Below are 20,150 nucleotides of genomic sequence, written 5' to 3'. Positions count from 1 at the left end.
AAATTTAGCCAAATCCTCAGATAATTGCAACGTGGCAATCAAGACTTACTGTCGATTTAAGCTGCATCTCGAGTAACCATCGTAATTTCACTTAGCAGAAAGGTATAGAGAGTTTTCTAAAGTTACAACACATACAATTGCTGACGCTCAGCGTGTGACTGTTAGCTTACAAATCCATCCTTCTCATTCTCCTATATGGATGAGTAAGGCGTGGAAGAGAAAATGTGATGCAAAAAAGAATTAACAAAATGTAGAAAAGAAACACTAACAAGATACATGCTTGGCAACAATATCAGAAGGATGCATCTATGCTCAATACCCTCACATACATGTAATAAAAACCTATAACATCCCTCTGAACAAAAATGAAAAAATGGTAGGGATTTCGAAAAAATATATATATATTGACCAAATTAGACTATTTAACTTTGGACAGACTACCTGTAGACTAGTGCTACCTCATAAGCCTTGCTGTTGCTGTTGTTGTTGTCGTTGTGTTTGATTTTTCCAAATCTTCAGGAGGAGGCTTCACATATTTTCCTAATGCTTTTTGATGGGTTCGATTCTTGATCCTTTTGATTTTATCCTTACTCTGTTGCCTCCTTTTCTCCTTCTCTTTGTTTTTCAAATTTCTTTCTTTCTCATAGATACCTTGCCAGAAAACTTCACCAGTTGACGGCCACAACCAGCTCCTTTTTGGGCGGTCAGAATCTGCCTCCTCGGCCAGTTCCTCGTCCATGTTCTTAAGAGTGTTGAATTGGAACCATTTCACCCACATTTTACCTTTACGGTTTTTTAGTTTATGTTGTTCCTCCATCAAGCCTGTCTGTGGGTCCACATACATCATTCTTCTTGCACTATGGTATGCCCAAACATTTACAAGCATCTCAATGACTCTTGAATAACAATGTTTGTCCTGAAAACATGTCAGAAAATTTTGATGGTTACAAGCTAAGTCCAAGGGAATATTCGCCTAATGTCAGCAAGTAAGACGATGAATTCCAAGATATTCTTTTAAGAGCTCTATTTCGATAATACTCTAGTTATTAGACATCACTCCTTTATCTCATTCCGCTAGTAGTTCAACAATCAGGTTTCGGAAACATGAGTTTTACCATGCATGGATGCATGACATAAACATCAAAAACGAGTGCATTTTATTCACATTTTAATGTTTTGTGCCTCCAAAATTAGCATCAGTACCTCGGTCAAACTAAGATAACAACGGCCACTTCGATGGTGATCTTCGTAAAACTGAGAGTCGAGTGCATCAACAAACATCCTACAAAGAAAGATGGCATTTTTAGGATAAGTTCAATGAGAAAGCAATTCAGGGGAACAATCTCAGGATTCAACTACAACTTGCTAAGAAGAAAAAGCGTTCAAACCTTGAAAACATTACAAATTCTACAAAGGACTTGGTAGGCAAAACCCAACTGTGCATGACAGACCATGTGCCATCCACAGGCATGGGAGGAAGAGAGCTCAAATTCTGCTTTAACCCATACATTTTTTTGAGGGCCTCAGAGAAAGCAAACCTTCAATAAATGACATGAAAAACACTACATAAAACATCATTAACAGTATCAAATAAAAGTTTTGTTTTTGAAGCAGGGTGTTGCAATATGGGAAAATAAATTAAATAATGTATGGAGTCTTACTGGCAATTTCCAGCATTAAGAGCATCACAAAATGACCAGAAATCTTGTTTCAGTGGGTTCCTTGGATCCACATCCATACGAGCCCAGAAATAGAGTGTGTCACCATGCCTTCGCGCTTCAATAGCATCAAGTAGTGACTTTTCAGCAGCCTTGGACAATGATTGCTGTTTAAGTAATAATGTTAGCGTAAATTGTAAATCAAAATAAAGTTCGATAGGTGAAGTAATGTGTTTGCATTTAATACATAAATGACCTAAATTCAATTGTCAAGCGAGACCAAACGACTAAAAGATCTACAAAAACAATTTAGCAAGTTACTCCTTGTTTTGTTCAAGGCAGAAGTGAAGAACCACTGGCCATTAAAATCTTGACAGGCTTCAGCTGGAGCAGTAAATTTGAGTATCATTTAGCACTCATTAACTTGACAAGTCACACTGGACAGTAGTTAGGTAGAGTCAAGATCCAAACTCCTATCTTTTAACACACTAAAATTGTTTTTTCAGTATATTTTAAGATCTATCCACTCTAAATTAAATTTTAGTTAAAGAGATCGGAAGAATATAGGCTCGCCAAAGGATTCCTGGCAGTCACTTATCCAGTTAGAGCTTAATTTGTTTGTTCATGAACAACAAGGTGCATACACATGCTACTTTTCCGGTAGTAAAGTATTTTGTTCGTTTGCAAGTGATGCTATGTTTTATAGTTATTCATGGCAAGCATTTGCTTATTTCCTGGAAGAGAGACAAAAGACAAGGATGACTCAGTATCCAGACGACAAGCCCACATTAATCAGCCACTCCCGTAAAGAGAAATCATGCTTAACACAACCTATTGCATAAAGGCATTTAAGCCGCGCCTAAGCTAAATTAAGAAAAAGAGCCCGTTTCAGTGTTCTGTGGATATGCTATCAAATTTTACCATGCTAACAAAAGAACAAGTTGCCTTGAAAAATGAAAGCAGAAACATCCATGAATAATATTTACCTGTCTTGCTGTAGCTCTCCAAGATTGAAACCCTATCCAGGTATTTTTGTGTATCCTATCAATCCTGTTAGCAACAGCGAAAAAAGCTCCATATTCACCAAGAACGTCTCTATAGTAAGGGTTATTAAGAAGTGAAAGCCGAGAAGGAGCATCAATATCATCATGACCGGGTCGTCGCCCTTTGCTGGACTGTAATAAGCCAATTTCAGATACATATCAGACTGATGAATTACATTTTTTTTACTTAACAACTACAAGGAGATAATAAATCAACTGTCAAAAGTTTTGGCAGCAAATTCACATCAAAAGATCATCTAGATGAAATAATAGCCAACTTCCACCAATCAGGGATGTTACCATGTCATTTTGCAAATTAAGTGATACTTCCTCTGTAGCTCAGGCTGGTATCGAATTTCAATGGAGATACAGTTATGAACTGATAAGCCAAAGAAACAACCCTCACATAGAGAATTGCCAATTCATTTTGAAAAGATTTACCACGGAAAAACTGATAAAAGGGAAGGAAAAAGAAAACCACCAGATGTATAAAGCAAACTGGTGACAGGCTTTACAAAAATGTCATTTTTTAATGAACATATAAGATCTATTACTTATCTTCAATTCAGTATTCTTTCAGAGGGACAAAATTTCAGATTTCTTTGCATATGGTCCATTAATAAATAAAAACTAAGGAGAGAACTAATACTTCATCCTACATAACCTGTCAAGCAAGCTATAGAGAAGTGTGAAGCAATTTGAAGCAAGATTACTCACAAGTCCAAGGCCACGATAAAGTGATGTACTATGCAAGAAGGGCCAGGTCCCTTCTCCAAAATAAGGCTCATAAATGCACAATGGTTGACCAGTTCTTTCAAGTTCCCCTTCATCCCTTTCGTGCAAATCGTTCCTAGACCGATCAGCTCTTTTGGCACTTCTATATACTTCCTCCCATGTTCCCCGAGGTTGATCAGTTCTGCCCTTCAACTGCATCGAATTTAAAATGCAAAATAATAAGAGACATTAATTTCCAAAATTTTCCAGTTATCAAACAACTCCTTTTTCTTTTTTGGTTGAAGTAATAACCATTCACAAAGTCAAGCATTTAAGGCAGATCAAACAGAAGTAGTAAAGGAAAAAACAGCAAGGCCAAGATCAATTACCTCCTCGTCTTCTCTTCGCTTTCTCACATTAGCTATCTCAGTACTTCTGTGATCCTCCCAAATGCTGTACAAAAACTCCTCATTCTTTTCCATCACAGCTGTAGAATCCTCTCTTTGGGTCGGATTCCATTGCCTTTCAAACTCATTCAAATATTTTGAGGTCTTCAAACGGTTGTTCTGAGAATATTTTGTCTCGATTGCTTCAAAAAGTTGCCATTGCCATTCTGCTTTTGGTTTTTCAGGAATTTCAGTGACAGCCTTGGGATATGCAACTTCGGATGGAAATCGGAGTATGTTCTCCAATAACTGAGCATACCCTTCCACACTTTCTGAAACCATAAGGTTCCTTGCAGTACGTTGTCCAACTGAAGCAGCCTTGCGGGCTAAAAGTGACAGTTCACCATTTGATACTACTTGCAACATGATCTGTGCTATAACGTTGACATTTTCTTTGGGAAAAAGGTAGCCGTTCACTCTGTCATCGACCTAATAATAGTGTGAAAATAATGAGTCTTGCTTTAAAAGTCAAAAACCATCCTATCATAGAACCTGATAATAGAGTAAAACATGTAATCCCTTGCTTTAAAATTCGAAAACATATCATTATGCATTTAAATCAGTGAAGACGTAGAGATTGTAAATTGTCGCCCGGAAAGCACTGGGTGAGATAAATGACAAAGGATAAGGAGTACAATCTTAACTATCAGTGCATCAGATATGTTTGACCAAATGATTTGTGCATTCCGTGTGATAAAGACAAATTAAACATAAAAGTTTTGAGAATGGATACAAGAGAAAATAAAGTTAAATTTAAGCCAAAGAAAAGCTATGAGTTTCTTAAAGAAAATCAAATACCGACCATTATCAGTCTGCCAAAAGAACAAGTATGACTATTTATATAGCTAAATCATTTTTCCATCCTTGTAGGAACTAAGTTATCAGATTGGAAAGATTTCTTTAGGTGATCATCTTCAAACACTTCTCCATGCACGGAATGAATTCTTGCAGTTGAACTAAGTGTGTCGAGATGATGGATGAAAACAAAATTGATTCAAGTAAGTCACAAAAATAACTTGACAGTAGTAATACATGTTCTCAACCACACTGACAATGATGCACATGTCAACCTAGGCAAAAATTTGATACCCACGGGAACATTTAATGAATTAAGATACCTACATATTTCTTTATCATTGGTAGATCTGGAGCTACTATAGGTTTCCCCAAGTACATAGCCTTAAGCAAAGTGTTTGGAAAAGATGGCTCCTCACGGAAAGATGCATATATAACAAGGTCAGCCACACTCAAAGTTCTCTCTGTATCTTCGGCAGGAGCAATGTGCTTCACCATTCCCTCGGGATATCTCAGGTTCCGTGCAATAGCCTATGGAAATCACACTGCCAAGTTACTATAGTACATATGAGAAGAATAAAAGAGAAGGGAAAAAATTTAAAGACATTCAAATTGCTAAATTATGCAGACCAAGAAAACGACACAATTTACTCAAGAAAAAGAAAAAAAAAGATCCTTTACCTCCACAGCTACACTGTAGTTGGTATTTGAACCCTCTGTCAGTACAACAATCTTGAAATGGGAATTCGAATTGCCATCATTCATTAATTCAGGAAAAACAGGTAATAAGGCTTGTAAAACAAGGGCTTGTTCTAGCCAGAGGCCTTTATATAAAAGCTGACTCCCCACAACCACAATAACAAAATCTTCAGGTGCATAGTCCATCTTGGCTCGTAAATTATCATTGGATACAGCCATGAAGGTATCAACTTCCCACGCTTCTTTAGGAGAACCCGGAATGACAAAGTAGTTTCCAGCATCACACACTGAATAACCTATCTAAATAATGTACAACTCGTAGTCAGCATACAGATAATATTGGTTCCTCACTAATAAGAACTAAGTATGAGAATATGCAAAAGGGAGTATGAATAACTCACCCATTTCATCAGGAATATAATTTTAACCTTTGATGACGAGAACATACAAATTGTATTTACTTAGAGAAGATGATTGAGCTAGGCAAAAATTTAAGGATATCTAATAACTACCTCCATCACAATTTATATGACACTCTTTTCTTTTTATTCAGTCACAAAAAGAATGAGACCTTTCTATGCTTAGTAACAATTTTAACTTTAAACTTTCTATTTATCCTTAATGAGATGATTTATAACCATGCCTTGTTTAACACCACAGGTTCCAAAGGTCTTTCTTTCACTCTTAATCTTCACATAAATTGGGAGGGAAGGAGTATTAATTTTCTTTTTGATGCCCACACCTCGACTATTTCCCCTTGTTCTTCCTACCATCCACCAACACAAGAACTGGACAACTCTACCCACCAAGTCTTAGGCATAAAGGACATAATCACTTAGTGTCTTTTGCTTCCATTGAACTTGAACCTGAGACTTCATGATTCTCTCCTCCTCCTCCCACTTCATTGACGACTAGACCATAATCCTAGATGCATGCTACTTCCTTCTTGGGAAGGCAATATAATGTGTTGAGTCTGTGCGATGACTTCTACCAAGACAACTCTATATGAGTAACAGAACCCAACACATAAAATGAGTGCAACCAAGAATTTTCAGCATTTCGACATGCATCGAAACTAGACTCATATCAATACAAAGGAGAGTTCTATCTTTGATAAAGAACAGTACCGGAAGGATGTAGTTTGGGAAGACCACAACATTGGCACGACTGAAGACTTTTCTCCAGTTGTCCACAAAATCATTCTGCCCACTTGAAATAAATTGCTTCAACCGAGAAGCAAGTGTAAGTTCATTAATAGTCCATACCAGAGGTACATTCTTGAAAGGCTCCTGCATTACACTGTCACAAATATATTGAAGAAGGGCACCAGAAAAAAGAGCGAAGAGAAAGGAAAATGAGGCCCATCAGACTTCTTATCACCATAGTTAAGAAAGTGCAAATAATACAAATGCTTTGAAAAAGAGATATGCAAGAAATTGGAAATAGTTATTAGGACATGATCATTTAAAGTGACAAAGTTATCTAACAAGACTGTCTCTATGCCTATGTCACATGTGAGATGCATTGACAAAAAGATCAATCTAAAATCAAACCTTCATCTGGAAATAAAAAAACTATCAATTCTTCAGAACAAGACATAATAGTTCTTTTATGAATCAGAAAGAGGAAGACATAATTGTATATACTTATAAACACCCACACTATTTCCAAAGTGCATGGTTGTACAGTCTAGGATCACAGTATGATTAATAGGATCTAGCTTAAAGCTTGAGAAAATCCAGTCCTAATATGTAGAAATCCAGATTTTTGTTGTCAAAATAAATTAGAAAATTACACCAGATATGCACCCCACAAACCACAATCCAGATTAGGTCATTTTCCACCAAAAGAAAAGGGAGTTGAAGATCTTCAGCCCACGAAATCATGGAAACACCCACAAAATCACTCCTGAAGACCCCCAACTTGGGAAGCATCAGCAATTCCATCAACCAGAACATAAATTAACCTAAATTCAATGTTTTATACTCTTGTGTGTATTATTGGTAATCTCAAACAATAATGAGTTGAATAAGTTACAAAGATACTATCTGGCAGCAATTTGCATGCTCCGCGAAGAATGAAAGAAGGAAAATCACAAAAGCATCTAACCAACAGGAAACTTAAGAAAGATATTTGAGACTGAAAAGCAAAGAGTGCTTACCAAGACAAGACATTGACAGCTTCAAGAGAGTTCACAAGTAGGCCATCATAGCTACAAAGAGCATGTAAAATAATCAGAAACTGCGTCACTCCAATTATTATTTTTTGGTAATAGATGGATTCTCAGTGATGAAATATTTTAAATATCTAAGGCACAGGGAACTACAACTCAGCATGCCAAGCACTCTAAATAGATACCTAAGGAAAAGTAGACAAAATTACGCCAGAGAATTTCAAGACACCTCTTAATGTTGTATAAGAAATAGAAAAATGATTCTTGAGCTACGGACAAAAAGTTTTCTTCCATCAGTAATCACCAACATTAATCAAAAGCTATCCAATATTTAGAAAAAGGTAAAAAGATACATACTTTAGCCAATCTAAGGAGATCTTTGTATGCCCATCGGTGTTCATGATTATGACTGGAACTCCTATATCTTTCCAAATGGACCTCACTGGACCATCTTCAAGTGAGAGCACCTGCAGAATTTTGGAATATCATAAGTGCCCAAAGAAATGACCATCTCTTGTAAAAAGGGGCAACTTTTATTTTTTCTGTAGCTACTGATACTAATATAACCTAGCAGGGAATGGCAGATGTAGAAACCAAGCAACATTCACTCCTTTGTGCTGGATTTTTTTTTAGGGAATCTAAACAGTAACTTTTTAGAACATACATCATTGAGATGAACCTATATACATTCCTATTGTATTGCATGAAGCATCTTTTACAGTGCCGAACATAAGTTGAACATTTCCACGTTGCCCATTCTTAAACCACTAAGTGTCAAAAAGCTGAAAGTCAATTATCAGGCATCTTCATACAATAAGCTAAGTTGATGTCAGTGAATTTTGCCAATCTTTTTATTTTTTTAGTGTTCTAGTGAAGTCTTCTTCAATCCCTTTTTACCAGTTCCAGATACTTGATCATCTCTCCAAGTATGTACAACTAATCTATTCACTTCTTCTTTGATAATTGATTTTGAGTCACATTTCTGATTCCCTTAGATTACAAGATTTAACCTTTTCCCATAAGATTGCATAACCATGTCCCAAACCAGGCCCAAAGATTTCCCTGTGTGATTATCCTTTGCAAGTTAAAAGAAATTTCGATACAAAGAAAATCCTGGAAGTACTCTTCACCAGATTCAACAAATACAACAGTTCAACTTCAAGCGTTGATTTCAGTAGTCAATAGTACTCTGAGTTGAAATATGTCCCATCAATTACCAGTTGTACAGGAAGAATATTACTCTATATCCTTACTTAGAAGTCTAAAGCTAGAGGAAGAATGAATCCAACATCCCCAATTGTATTATCACTGCCACTAATGTCGGAGTAAAACATCCACAACCTTGTTTAACTTCATAGAAGCTGGCATTGCCTCCATTTTTATGAGCCTTCAGTAAAAAGTAAAAACCACAAAAGTTACCTCAATTTCATAGCCGATCTCCCGTAATGCAGCTGCAACGTTAACCATCATTATTTGATATGGATCAACCAACAAATTTGCAAATACCTATAAGCAGCAAGCAGAATAAATCAGAAAATACTTCAAAGGAACAAAAACATACTTAACCAAGTACATAAGCACAATCAAGATTTACTTCACAGAAGTAAGAATTGAAATTGGAACACTGATGCTTACCAAAGCCAGCTTAGGTTTTCTATAACCAAATCTAACAACAATCCTTGAAGCAACAGTTCCATTGGCCTCCACAGCCTCATCACGAAACTTAGCTAGAAGCTTCAAAGGTTCAAACTTGATATCTTCTCCAAAATCCAAACCCCCTAACTCTTTCAATAAAGCCAAATCCCCATACCCCACTTCACTATCTAGAGTTAAATTCCCAGATTTTTCCATCACAGAACCAGGCAAGAGCATCTGGAAGAGCACAACAAAGAAAAAGAACACAGCCACAGTACAAATCCATTGTAAATAATTTATCTTCTTAACAAACAAGAATCTTGCAAATCTCGATCTGACTTGTCTTTGACCAAATGCATTCCTCCCAGTTGCTGATGAAGAACGCAGCAAGTTCTGATCTTTCTTCAAAGAAACCCCATTTTCAAGAGACCCCATTTACATCCCGTCAAAAAAAATCACAAAAATCTGTACATATACATACAGACCAACTCATACAAGCAAAACAACTAAAAAAGAAATCAAACAACACAGCTACACCCACTTCACCTAGTAGTGTTCTTGTTCATTTTTAACACTAAAATATTTCTAGTGATGTCAAAATAAAGAATTAGCAGAGTGTTGTTTGTTTTCTACCATTAAAGAAATCAAGAAGATGCTTGTGAGTTTTTATTTTTTTTTATTTTTTTTCCTTTTTTAAAGAAGCAGCTTCACATTAATTCAATGTATAAAAAGATCTACTGCATATAATAATTGAATTAAATTAAATTAAAATATGAATAAGGAAAGTAAGAGAAATACAGCTATTTATGCAAGAAAGAAGATGAACAGAACAGTAGATAAACCCATGTGGCTCTTCTGTTGCCGTGGCACTGTCGTCAAACGTTATATATAATTTAATTTCGTATTTTACCTAATTTTGTGAGCTATAATATAGTAGCGAATTTATTTCTTAAAAAAAAAAAAAATATATATATATATATATATATATATATATATATGCATAATCAATGCCGCAAGTTATTATGAGTAATTTTTCTAAAATTAAAGTTGACTTTTTGACTTTTATATCTATGTAACATAGAATAGTGGAAGGTAACTGAAGCTTCAGATGACATTTTGTATTAGTTTTCATTAGAGAAAATTTATTTTACTAAAAGAAAAAAATAATTAGGACAAAGGGACTGTAATAGATGAAATTGAAAAGGTGAAAATATGACCTATTTTCTTGCTACATATATGTATAATATTTAGGAAATATAGTAGACTAAAATTGTGACTACTATTAAAGAAAAGATAAAATTATTATGGAAATTCTTGAAGATAATTATAAATACATCTTTTAAAGAAAAATGCTATTTTTACATTATTTAAAAAAAAATTCGAAGTCCTTAAAATAATGAAACAATGAGAGATGAAAATGACAAAGACATTAATTCTGCGTATCTTAATGATTTAGAAAAAATATTTGCTAGCTTATTTTTTGTGTAAATATGGAATGATGTTTATGAGATTAAATCTTTAGAATATGAAAAGTTGACCCCATTTGAGCTATTAAAATGCATTTAAAAAATTGTCCCTTACATTATGGACAATATTGGGGAAAAAAACCTTTTAAGGGGAATAAAAATACCTTAATTTTACCATAGTACTTGATGAAATTGAAGGTCCCACCTAAATCCTAATAATGCTTAAACTCAAGTTATTGTGTTGGATTTTAAAGGCGTAAAACAGAAAATAAAGAGTTATAATTTTTCTAAATGGTTGTGACTATGATGAAGTTTGTGCCTAATATTTTTAAAAATATTTTTGGGTCAGTACCGAGGGGAGCGTACCAAAAACGCTTTGGGCGTAATTTAATATCCATAGGGTATAAGTCCTAAAATTTGAGGCACAAGCTCTGAACATAAAAACGAAAGTTCTAGACGTAAAAACGTACGCCCGGACATTTTTAATTTTTTTAATTTTTTTTACTTTAAATCATATTGTTATTATTGGTGTAAAGATATTTCTCAAATAATAATTATAATCTTTTTTCTTCATTATTTATCTTGGAATGATTTAATTTGCAACCTCGGATACTTGAGGAAATTAAATTTTTTAATAAAACATAGTGGGGTTTCTGTGGACACGAATAGTTCTGTTCTTTTTCTTTTCATCCTTTTTTATTTCTGATTTACTACCTTCATCTTTAATTCGATTCTCAATTTTAAATTTTAAGAATAACAAAGAAAAATTTAGAAGTATTGTCTATTACAAACACGATCTTTAGCTATGATATCGAATATCATTTGACAAATTCAACAGAACACTCAAAGTTTTTATTTTTTAAACTAATAAGCAAGAAATTTGGTATGTTAATAAATAATGAAAAAGTAATATGGTAATTAATGAGCAAAAATTTTGTTGAACTTGTTACTTGATAAGGTAAACAAAAAGAAGACGTTAGGTCTGATACCAAATATTAGCTATAATTACAACTACGAATTTTAAAATACTATTTTTAATTATTAATAGAATCTGGAATATTTACTTTTAATTTGCATACAATTAAAATAGCACATTTAGTTGGTACAAAAAAGATGTTAAATTAAAAGAGTTTTGAAGTGAAAAAATAATCATAATATTGTATGTATAAATTTATCAGTTGGACTTTCTCTTTCAAACTATTAATCCAAAAAAACAAACTTTCTACATCTGATTGAATTAATCAAATTGAAATTATCTTAACTGGGTTTGAATACATTAACATAAATAAAATATGCAACTTTTTGTTTTTATTTTGTGTAGCTATCATACTAATAGTTAGCATAAAATTATAAATCAAGTATTAAAAATTATAATAAAGTAATAAATATTTTTTTTATCGATCTTAATTAAAGGATCGACATTCTAGTTCTAAGTATGAAGTCATTTTTAATTTTTAAAATTGAACAATTTTTGTAAATTTAAATTAGCCAGGCAAATATAGAATAAAAATAATAATTAAAAAAATAATTATTATTTGGAAGTTGTTAATTTCTATTTTGTCAATAATTCAACTAGATATTTTAAATATTGTGAGGTTGATATTCCTCTTTCTTTATTTATATTATAATATCATTTTTGTTAACTCTATTTCCTTTATGACCTTTTCTAAGTGGATACTACTTTCCTTTGGGAATCGAATTACATAATTATATAAAGTTAAGCTTAATAATCAATAGAATTGCCTCTACTTTTTTTCGCAAATGTGTAAATCTCTATTAGAGTTTTGATAAATTTGAATCATGTACTGTAGCGTCCATTGAAAATGACACTTTCAATAAAATTAATGGTGACACTTTTAATAATTTTTCTTTATATTTGAGGCTCGAACTCAAATTTTTAATTAAAGGGAAACGATTTGAATATGTTATCGAACTTTCAGAAAATGTTCATTCATGCCATAACTGTTAAAGAAAGGACTCATTCATGCCATTGTTTTTTAATAATGGTTTTGCAAAATCATTTTTGACACGTGATCAATTATAATTCGGCCACGTCATCAATTTTTTTAATTAAAAAAATCGTAATTCTGGAAAAAAATTTGATTTGATTTTATTTTTTTTATTAATATAATTGATGACGTGGCCAATTATAATTCGGTCACATCATCAATTTTTTTAATAAAAAAATCAAATTTTTGGATGAAAATTGATTTTCTTTTTTTGATTTTTTTAATTAAAAAATTGATGACTGACCGAATTATAATTGATCACGTGTCAAAAATAATTTTGCAAAACTCCTATTAAAAAATAATGATATGAATGAGTTTTTTCTTTAACGGTAATAACATAAATGAGTCAAACTAAAGTTTAATAACATATTTAAGCCTTTTTCTTTAATTAAAAATGGAACAATCTCACCCCACACCACAGTGGCCACGTGTATATATATATATATATATATACACACACACACATGATTAAGGGCCCGTTTGGATGGGTTTAATAAAAGCAGCTTTAAAAAAGTACTTTTGAAAGTGCTGAAACTTATTTTTAAAATAAGCAGTTATGCGTTTGGATAAAAGTGCTGAAGTTGCTATGCCGAACGTGAAAAGGGAAAAATGAAAGAAAGAGATGTTAGGGTTATGTGGGTAATTTGGAGATTGTATAAAAATATTAAGGGCAAAAAGATAAAAATGTGGTCAACTTAAAACAGCTTATAAGTTAAAAAAAAAAAAGCACCCCTGCCCCAACTTTTAACTTTTGGCTTAAAATAAGTTTTTTTTAACTTAAAATAAGTTATTTTGAGTATTGCCAAACAGCTAAATAAGTCAAAAACCAGCTTTTAAGTCAGTTTGACCAGCTTTTAAGCTGAACCAAACAGGCTCTAACTCTCTTTTCTCTTGGCTGTTATTGCAAGTAAAAAAAGGACCAATAGGAAAAATGGGCTCCTCGTTTCAACTCAAAAATACACTTTTTCATATTTAAATAATTAAATAAATTTTTTAATTTCAATTGAATATTGTCAAAACTCCTAAATTAATTAGCAATTGGTCAATTTATTAGCAATTGACCAATTGAGTTATGTTGACTAAGAATCTAACAAGGAGGCGTATACAGTTCTAAATAATAGTGATTAATACGTATATACGACTCTAGCAAATAATCTAGATAATTCTCTTAGATGATGATCGATATAATAATGTATTTGGCTAAGTTTTGAAACGCTAAAAATATTATTTATTTAAAAAAAAAAACCTAAAAAATTGACATATTTAATAAAAAATTTCAATCATAAGAAAAAGTTAGAAAAAAGTAATTGTTCCCTCGAAAACCAGCCTACTCTTGAATGATAGGCTTATAATAGCCTAGCATAAATTGTCGTTTTAATATTGATAAAAGTACTTTTTTTCAAATCAATTAACCAAATACAAAATTATTATCATTCAAAAGTATTTTTTTTTTAAAAAAAAAAGCACTTCTAATAAAGAATAATTTTTAAAATAAGAAAATAATTTTAAATAGAACAAGTAGGTATGTTGACAAATAAAAAAATCGAACAGTGAGGAATATGGCAGCTCATATCTATAATTCTATATATAAAATATGATATAAATCAATCTTTGTGTGAACCGACAATAGTAGTATAAATTGCGTGCAACACAAAAAATCTCTAATATTATTTAATTATTGGACATTGATTGAATAGTGACCGCATTTTACGAGACATATTAGATATCAGTATATTAATATATGGATATATCCATTAAAACTAACAATAACAAGCGTAATTTTCGACAAGTGTAATTTTTAGGTTTAGCAAATATAAATATTATATTTATATATTATTGCTATGATTTATATAATTATGATTTATAAAAAATATTAAAAAATAATATACAAGCAATTTTATTCTTATTTTATAAAAATTAAATATAGAAAGCTATTTCTTATAAACTCTCTATATCCACTGGAAACAATTTTAAAATTATTGGTTGGTTTGATTGGTTAGTCTTTTAATAAAAAATTATCCAACTTAATCCAATAAACACTTGTGGAATCGCAACAACTCTACTATAACAATCGATATAAAGAATTAATTAAAACCCACAGTAATCTGAATGAATAATTTGTTTTATTTTTTTAAAAAATGCATATCGTAATGATTTTTAGTGTAAATAATTTATAAAAACATATCCAACTTTATAAGTGAAAATGTAATTTGTGATAACAAATAGTATAGACACCCTGTTCACAACTTAGCGTTTGTAGTCCAACGGTTAGGATAATTGCCTTCCAAGCAATAGACCCGGGTTCGACTCCCGGCAGACGCATTTTTTATTATTTTTTTGCAAAGTTCTTTTTATTTTTTTTATTCTATAGATATATATTTTTAATCTTTTGTTCATACATAATATGTACCATTTGACATAAATCAATATTCCATTTAAGAAATTTCAGATTAAGGTCTAGAGAAAAATCATTACGTTGTCACTTCATTTATATGATTGTATTTAACTAAACACGAATTTTAAAAAAGAAAGACTTTTGGTACCTGAGCTGAATATATATAGTAAATACTCCTTAGAATCTTGTTAATTATAATGAATGCTTGAGGAAGAAAAAAGAAATCCATGTTTAGGCTTGCAAACCAATATGAGTAATGCATATCACTGAAATGATAGCACTCTGGAGCAAATATTACAAAACATTTCATTCAGTATTTCATAAAGTTACTGTGTCTTGTACACTGAATAGATACAAATCAATATTGGAGTACAAGAAGGGGAAGAACAGAGCAATTTTTGGAGTCCCTAATACAGACTCATTTTACATGAGAACAAAGCAAACATTAGATAAACAATAGCAGAGTTCTCAATAAATCTAAGGTTAAATTACAAAATCTATGCATTTAGGAAAGAACATTTTGGCATGCATCGCTTAGCAACCCAGAGTATCAACTCAATGAAATGATTGAGATACTGGTAATATATGTGCACCAGCTGCTAAAACTTCCAAAGCCTTTAGAGGAAGAGAGAAATTTGGCCTGCTGCTGTTCGAATTACTGCTCTGCTGGTTTGCCAAAAGGACATCATGAGTTCTTTTTACTCACTTCCTATCTAGTCTAATCTGCCTAGCGGGGATTCAGAGCTAAACTCATCCACCAACCAGAGACCATAATCACGGAAACGTTTTGTCTTCTTCTCAAAACCAACAATATAGTTATTATGAATAATAACATGCATTCCCTTGGTTTCCTTCACCCAGGTCTTGTTTCTAAAGTATAGACCACCTGTTGGGAATCCTGACTGCGGAAGCAGATACATGTCAACCTGCAACAGCGTCATGTATTTACACAAACAACTTAACTGCCTATCCTGATCAAAGGTAACTAAAATAGTATTCAAAAGAAAAATGAAATATAAACACTAATCGAAACAAGTATAGGTGCGAAAAACTAAAATAAACATCCCAACAAAAATTGGAAGAGCTATTGCATATGTCGTGCCCACAAAATAGAAAAAGAAAATGGACAATTGAAAGAGCTATTATCATACTCTGTCTTGCTTTATTTAGCTCTTTTTTTTTCCCCCAAAAACAAGACTCTGTGTTGAAGGTTAAATATAGCCATATTTATGTTCCAAGACTGTGATAACTGGATGAGATAAATGCATGTGGACTTCGTATAGGGTAGAGGCCTGACAACTTTCATAATCTGGTCTGAGATATCCCACTTTTATTTGTATATCTATTTTGTGATGCATTGTATCACACTATTACTTTAGCTTTGATCACATCTAATTCCAGTTTGATTCCGTTGAGAGCTGAATAATCTAGCTTATATTTTCACTGAAATGGAGGGCCCCGCAGAAACAACAGAATAGAAAAACCGAGCACTAAGTGATTCCTAGTTTGGACTAAAACACAATTAAGCTAACCATATTTCATTCTCTTAACCAAGCAAAATCTAAATAACCCAAATTGGACAACATTTTGATTCAGTAGTTTAGTTGCATCAGTCTAGTCTGCCAATAAGTTTAAAGCTAGTTCCATTTCTATCTTTCATTAATCTTGGTATGACTAGCTCACGTGATAAATGGAAATAGGATCACTTGTAAACTTTTTTAGCCAGCGTGCTGATGATCCATAAGCAATGAGTCACTCCTTTTTTACTTCTAAGGCTGTCGAAGGACTCTCGGCTCCTAGGCGAGAGGAAACATCCTCTATCATAGCTTCAAGTTAATTTAGCTGCTCTTTGAAGTAGTAGTACATAAGGCTTTGGCACTTCGCTAATTCTCACAGCTCACCACATGAAGTCCTCTTGTGGCTATTATAGGCACGAGCATACTAAGGCTCAAAAGGTTCCTGAGAGTTGCGTGCAATCACCAACTACCGATTTGGATCTACATTACAAGTATGACCCTAAGAATACTAGAAGTGAGCTTTCTGGAAAAGATAGAAAAGCAAAATTGGTGCAGATCATTAAAATAGTAATTGCTTGGTTTTTATGAAGCATTAAAATAGCAATAATTATGAAATAGCAGATTATTTATTTGAGAAATGCTGCCTAATTACACAATCAATTAATTTGCCTTCGAAACGAGATTCAAGCAACTGCATTGAACAGATTATTTTTCGTATGTCAAATTTTCAAATCGCTTCTACAACCTCAATCACATAAAACTCAGCCTATAAGTATTCAGCCAAGAGGGACACACTACAAAGAAAATATGGGGGGCAAAAACAAGGGACAAAAGAAGAAAGGGAGGGGTTAAAGCATAAAGGCTGCTTATACCTTCCTAAATCATTGGACTTCAAAGAATAAAAGTGCTAATTGAGAAGCTAGCTAAGTTTTAATTTTTGGTCATGCTTAATTTTGGATCTGAAACAAGCCTGACATTTTAACATGTCCTACCGAAACCACTCAATGACCTGTGGGAGAACCAACGCCTATAAGTCATGAAGTGAAAAAGCAACAAGGTGTTCCAACACAAATGAAGTTTCTTGCAGCAGGTGCTGACGCATGGAAGTAGAAAATGAAATAAAAAGAAAGCAACACACCTGTTCAACAGTTTTGTTCAATGCCCAGTTGAAAGCAGGTTGGTCATTAGATTTCTTTGCTCTGGACCATGGTTGAATCTGCATTTCCTCAATCCACTTTTTCATAATGAGTTTTGCTCCATTAGTGGGTCGCGCATAGATCATGCAGCTACAGATGTAAGGCCGGCCCTTCTTCCCTGGAGGTGGCAAACCATGAGAGTGATTCAGAGGTTTTACCTGGTGTTCCAAAAGAAAGGAAGAGAGCAGACTTCTCATCACTAACAATCCAATCCACAATGTCAAGATAATAAATATAAATTGATGGAACCAAATAAAATTATCTTAACTACCCTTCCAAGTATAAAAAAGAGAGGAGAAGTTAAAAGTTAAAAGAAAAAGGAAATATTAGTTTGCTAAAATGCTTAAATCAGATAATTTTAGAGTGAACCAAGAAGATGCAAGTTAAGAGCTTCCACCACAATAAATTAAGCCAGTACATTCAATCATGCACCATAAAAAAAAAAAAGAACCTCACTCAAAAAAAAAAAACTTCCCAACCATTATACTTATCAAAACTATACAAGGAGAAGTTAAAGCATTTGTATCGTCATCAGCACTCACCGCAGCCATGTCATCCATGAAGTATATATCATGCTGTCCTTCCAAATATGGAAATGGATCCGCTAACCAAACCATATCAACATCGTTGTACATGACATTATAACCAAGCTCCAAAATTTGCAGAAGATGCCGAGGCCTTCTGGAGGTAAAATTGAAAAATCCCTAATAGAATTGAACTATCAATGTTATTTCAGCAGAAACAAAATAACTAACTAAAGCAAGTACAACATCCCAGAAAGCTCTTGTTCCCTCTTTAATCAAAAGGGTTTCCTCCCTAAATCAAACTACAAGGTTACAATTCAGGATAGTCAAAGATGGATAGTTAAGGATCAACATAAATGCATTCATGATTATTATTGATATTCTCAAGCTTCAATGATCAGCACTCCAATTTTACGGCATTACTAGCTGAATAATAAAGAGTGATAATTGCAAGAATCTTGTAACTCTAAAATAAATTCTACCTACAAAACTGCAAGTATCAAAATATGGAGGGGGAAAGGCATTATGCAGTAACTCTACATGATTTTTTAAATTTATTTTTGAGAAAAGCTTAAATATAGATGATAAATAATGCCAAGCTGCTACACTCAAATTCCAAGTATCTATTTGCACATTTGCTCACAGACAAACATATTAGAACAGCAACTAAAAATTGTTTAAACCAATGGACAAACAGCGGGAAATACAAGGAAATCAGCTGTAAATCAATCAACCAACGATGTCCAAACTCAAATCAGTTGAGGTTTGCCAATATGCATCCTCTATATATTCTGCTTAATTTGAGCCCATTCTAATCCAGTTCTAAGTAAACAATATATTCTTTTAGAGGCTCTCTAAAGCTAGAGGTTCCTAAACACAACAAACCCTAATGTAAATTAATCAACTACCCTGCAACTCAAAATGTGTACTCTACTCGGTCCTTCATTATGAATACTGTCAAGTACTTTACTATTATTTTTAGGTATAAGGGGTTCTTTAAACACAATAAAACCAAGATGCAAAAATCTCCTAAAAATAGGTACCTGAGATCCAAACTTATGAGCAGCCTGGGATTCCAAAACTGGAGGAATGATCACAGCATGACCAGGCCACCTTTCATTAACCTTAAACAAAGTAGCATAGTCCTCAGCAATGACAAGCACTTTGTCATGATGTTTCTGCCTCACAATACTAATCAACCAGTTATTCAAGAAGGGTAGGTAAGCTTCACTGACAATACAGACTATAAGGGTATTATTTTTTGCCACAAAGGCTGCAGCTTTAGACAAGGAATAGTCACGCCACTTGGATTCAAAAGGACTAGACTTTGAGGCGTAGGAGAGAAACCCATTTTGAGGAAATTCAATATATGGATAGAAAACTCCGAGAATGACTAAAAGAGAAAGAAGGAGCAAAAGGGTAGTGCGACTTTGAAGAAATGAAGTGGATTTTTGGGAAGTTTGAGAAGATGGTGGGGATAATGGATTTGGGTCATTGAGAGGATTGTGAAGAGGTCTTTGATGTAAAGACGCTGATGACATTGTTGCTAGATTTGGCAAAACTGAATCCAAGAATATGATGAATTGGGAGATACGAGCTAACAAAAAGGGGAAGTCAGTACTGTGAAATTCAATTTCCCAAAAAAGGAACTTTGGCGAAATTCTATAGATCAGACGCAGATCTCACGATGGATTGTTTGAAAACAAATTGCACTATGAACCGGATCCCACACTAGTTGAGTGTAATTTCTTGGTGCTGCCTCAAACGCTCAAATGAAAATAAAAGTAAAAATTTGTGTCTTTAGAAAAAGATGCTATATTTTTTATTTTCAAGAGTAGAAGGGTGTGCCAAAGGAGGAAGAGAATAAAAAAAATATATTT

The 20,150-nt window shown here is 33.2% G+C and overlaps 2 protein-coding genes and 1 non-coding gene across 3 annotated transcripts; 1 reads left to right on the top strand and 2 right to left on the bottom strand.

Moving 5' to 3' along the window:
* Nucleotides 1–51: 51 nt before the first annotated feature.
* On the bottom strand, nucleotides 52–10,038 carry LOC107006478. Its single transcript, XM_015205027.2, has 14 exons — nucleotides 9,164–10,038; nucleotides 8,948–9,034; nucleotides 7,886–7,995; nucleotides 7,517–7,567; nucleotides 6,483–6,654; nucleotides 5,338–5,655; nucleotides 4,984–5,187; nucleotides 3,805–4,290; nucleotides 3,419–3,628; nucleotides 2,645–2,833; nucleotides 1,662–1,825; nucleotides 1,389–1,538; nucleotides 1,204–1,282; nucleotides 52–916 (listed from the first exon to the last, which is right to left on the bottom strand). Exons 1-14 carry the CDS (start codon nucleotides 9,596–9,598, stop codon nucleotides 455–457), a joined length of 3,117 nt encoding a protein of 1,038 aa, XP_015060513.1. The 5' UTR covers nucleotides 9,599–10,038; the 3' UTR covers nucleotides 52–454.
* Nucleotides 10,039–14,888: 4,850 nt separating this feature from the next.
* On the top strand, nucleotides 14,889–14,960 carry TRNAG-UCC. The gene has a single exon. It is a non-coding gene; the product is annotated as a tRNA-Gly (tRNA).
* A 356-nt stretch (nucleotides 14,961–15,316) lies between these two features.
* Nucleotides 15,317–20,036, bottom strand: LOC107010687 (UDP-D-xylose:L-fucose alpha-1,3-D-xylosyltransferase MGP4). The gene is made up of 4 exons (XM_015209981.2): nucleotides 19,314–20,036; nucleotides 18,289–18,450; nucleotides 17,689–17,904; nucleotides 15,317–15,959 (listed from the first exon to the last, which is right to left on the bottom strand). The coding sequence occupies exons 1-4, from the start codon at nucleotides 19,809–19,811 to the stop codon at nucleotides 15,747–15,749; spliced, it is 1,089 nt and encodes a 362-aa protein (XP_015065467.1). The 5' UTR covers nucleotides 19,812–20,036; the 3' UTR covers nucleotides 15,317–15,746.
* Nucleotides 20,037–20,150: the final 114 nt, after the last annotated feature.

Source organism: Solanum pennellii, chromosome 1, assembly GCF_001406875.1.
Source record: "Solanum pennellii chromosome 1, SPENNV200".
NCBI lineage: Eukaryota > Viridiplantae > Streptophyta > Magnoliopsida > Solanales > Solanaceae > Solanum > Solanum pennellii.
Note: the sequence above shows the minus strand (reverse complement) of the source record. Positions and strands in the feature narration are given on the sequence as shown.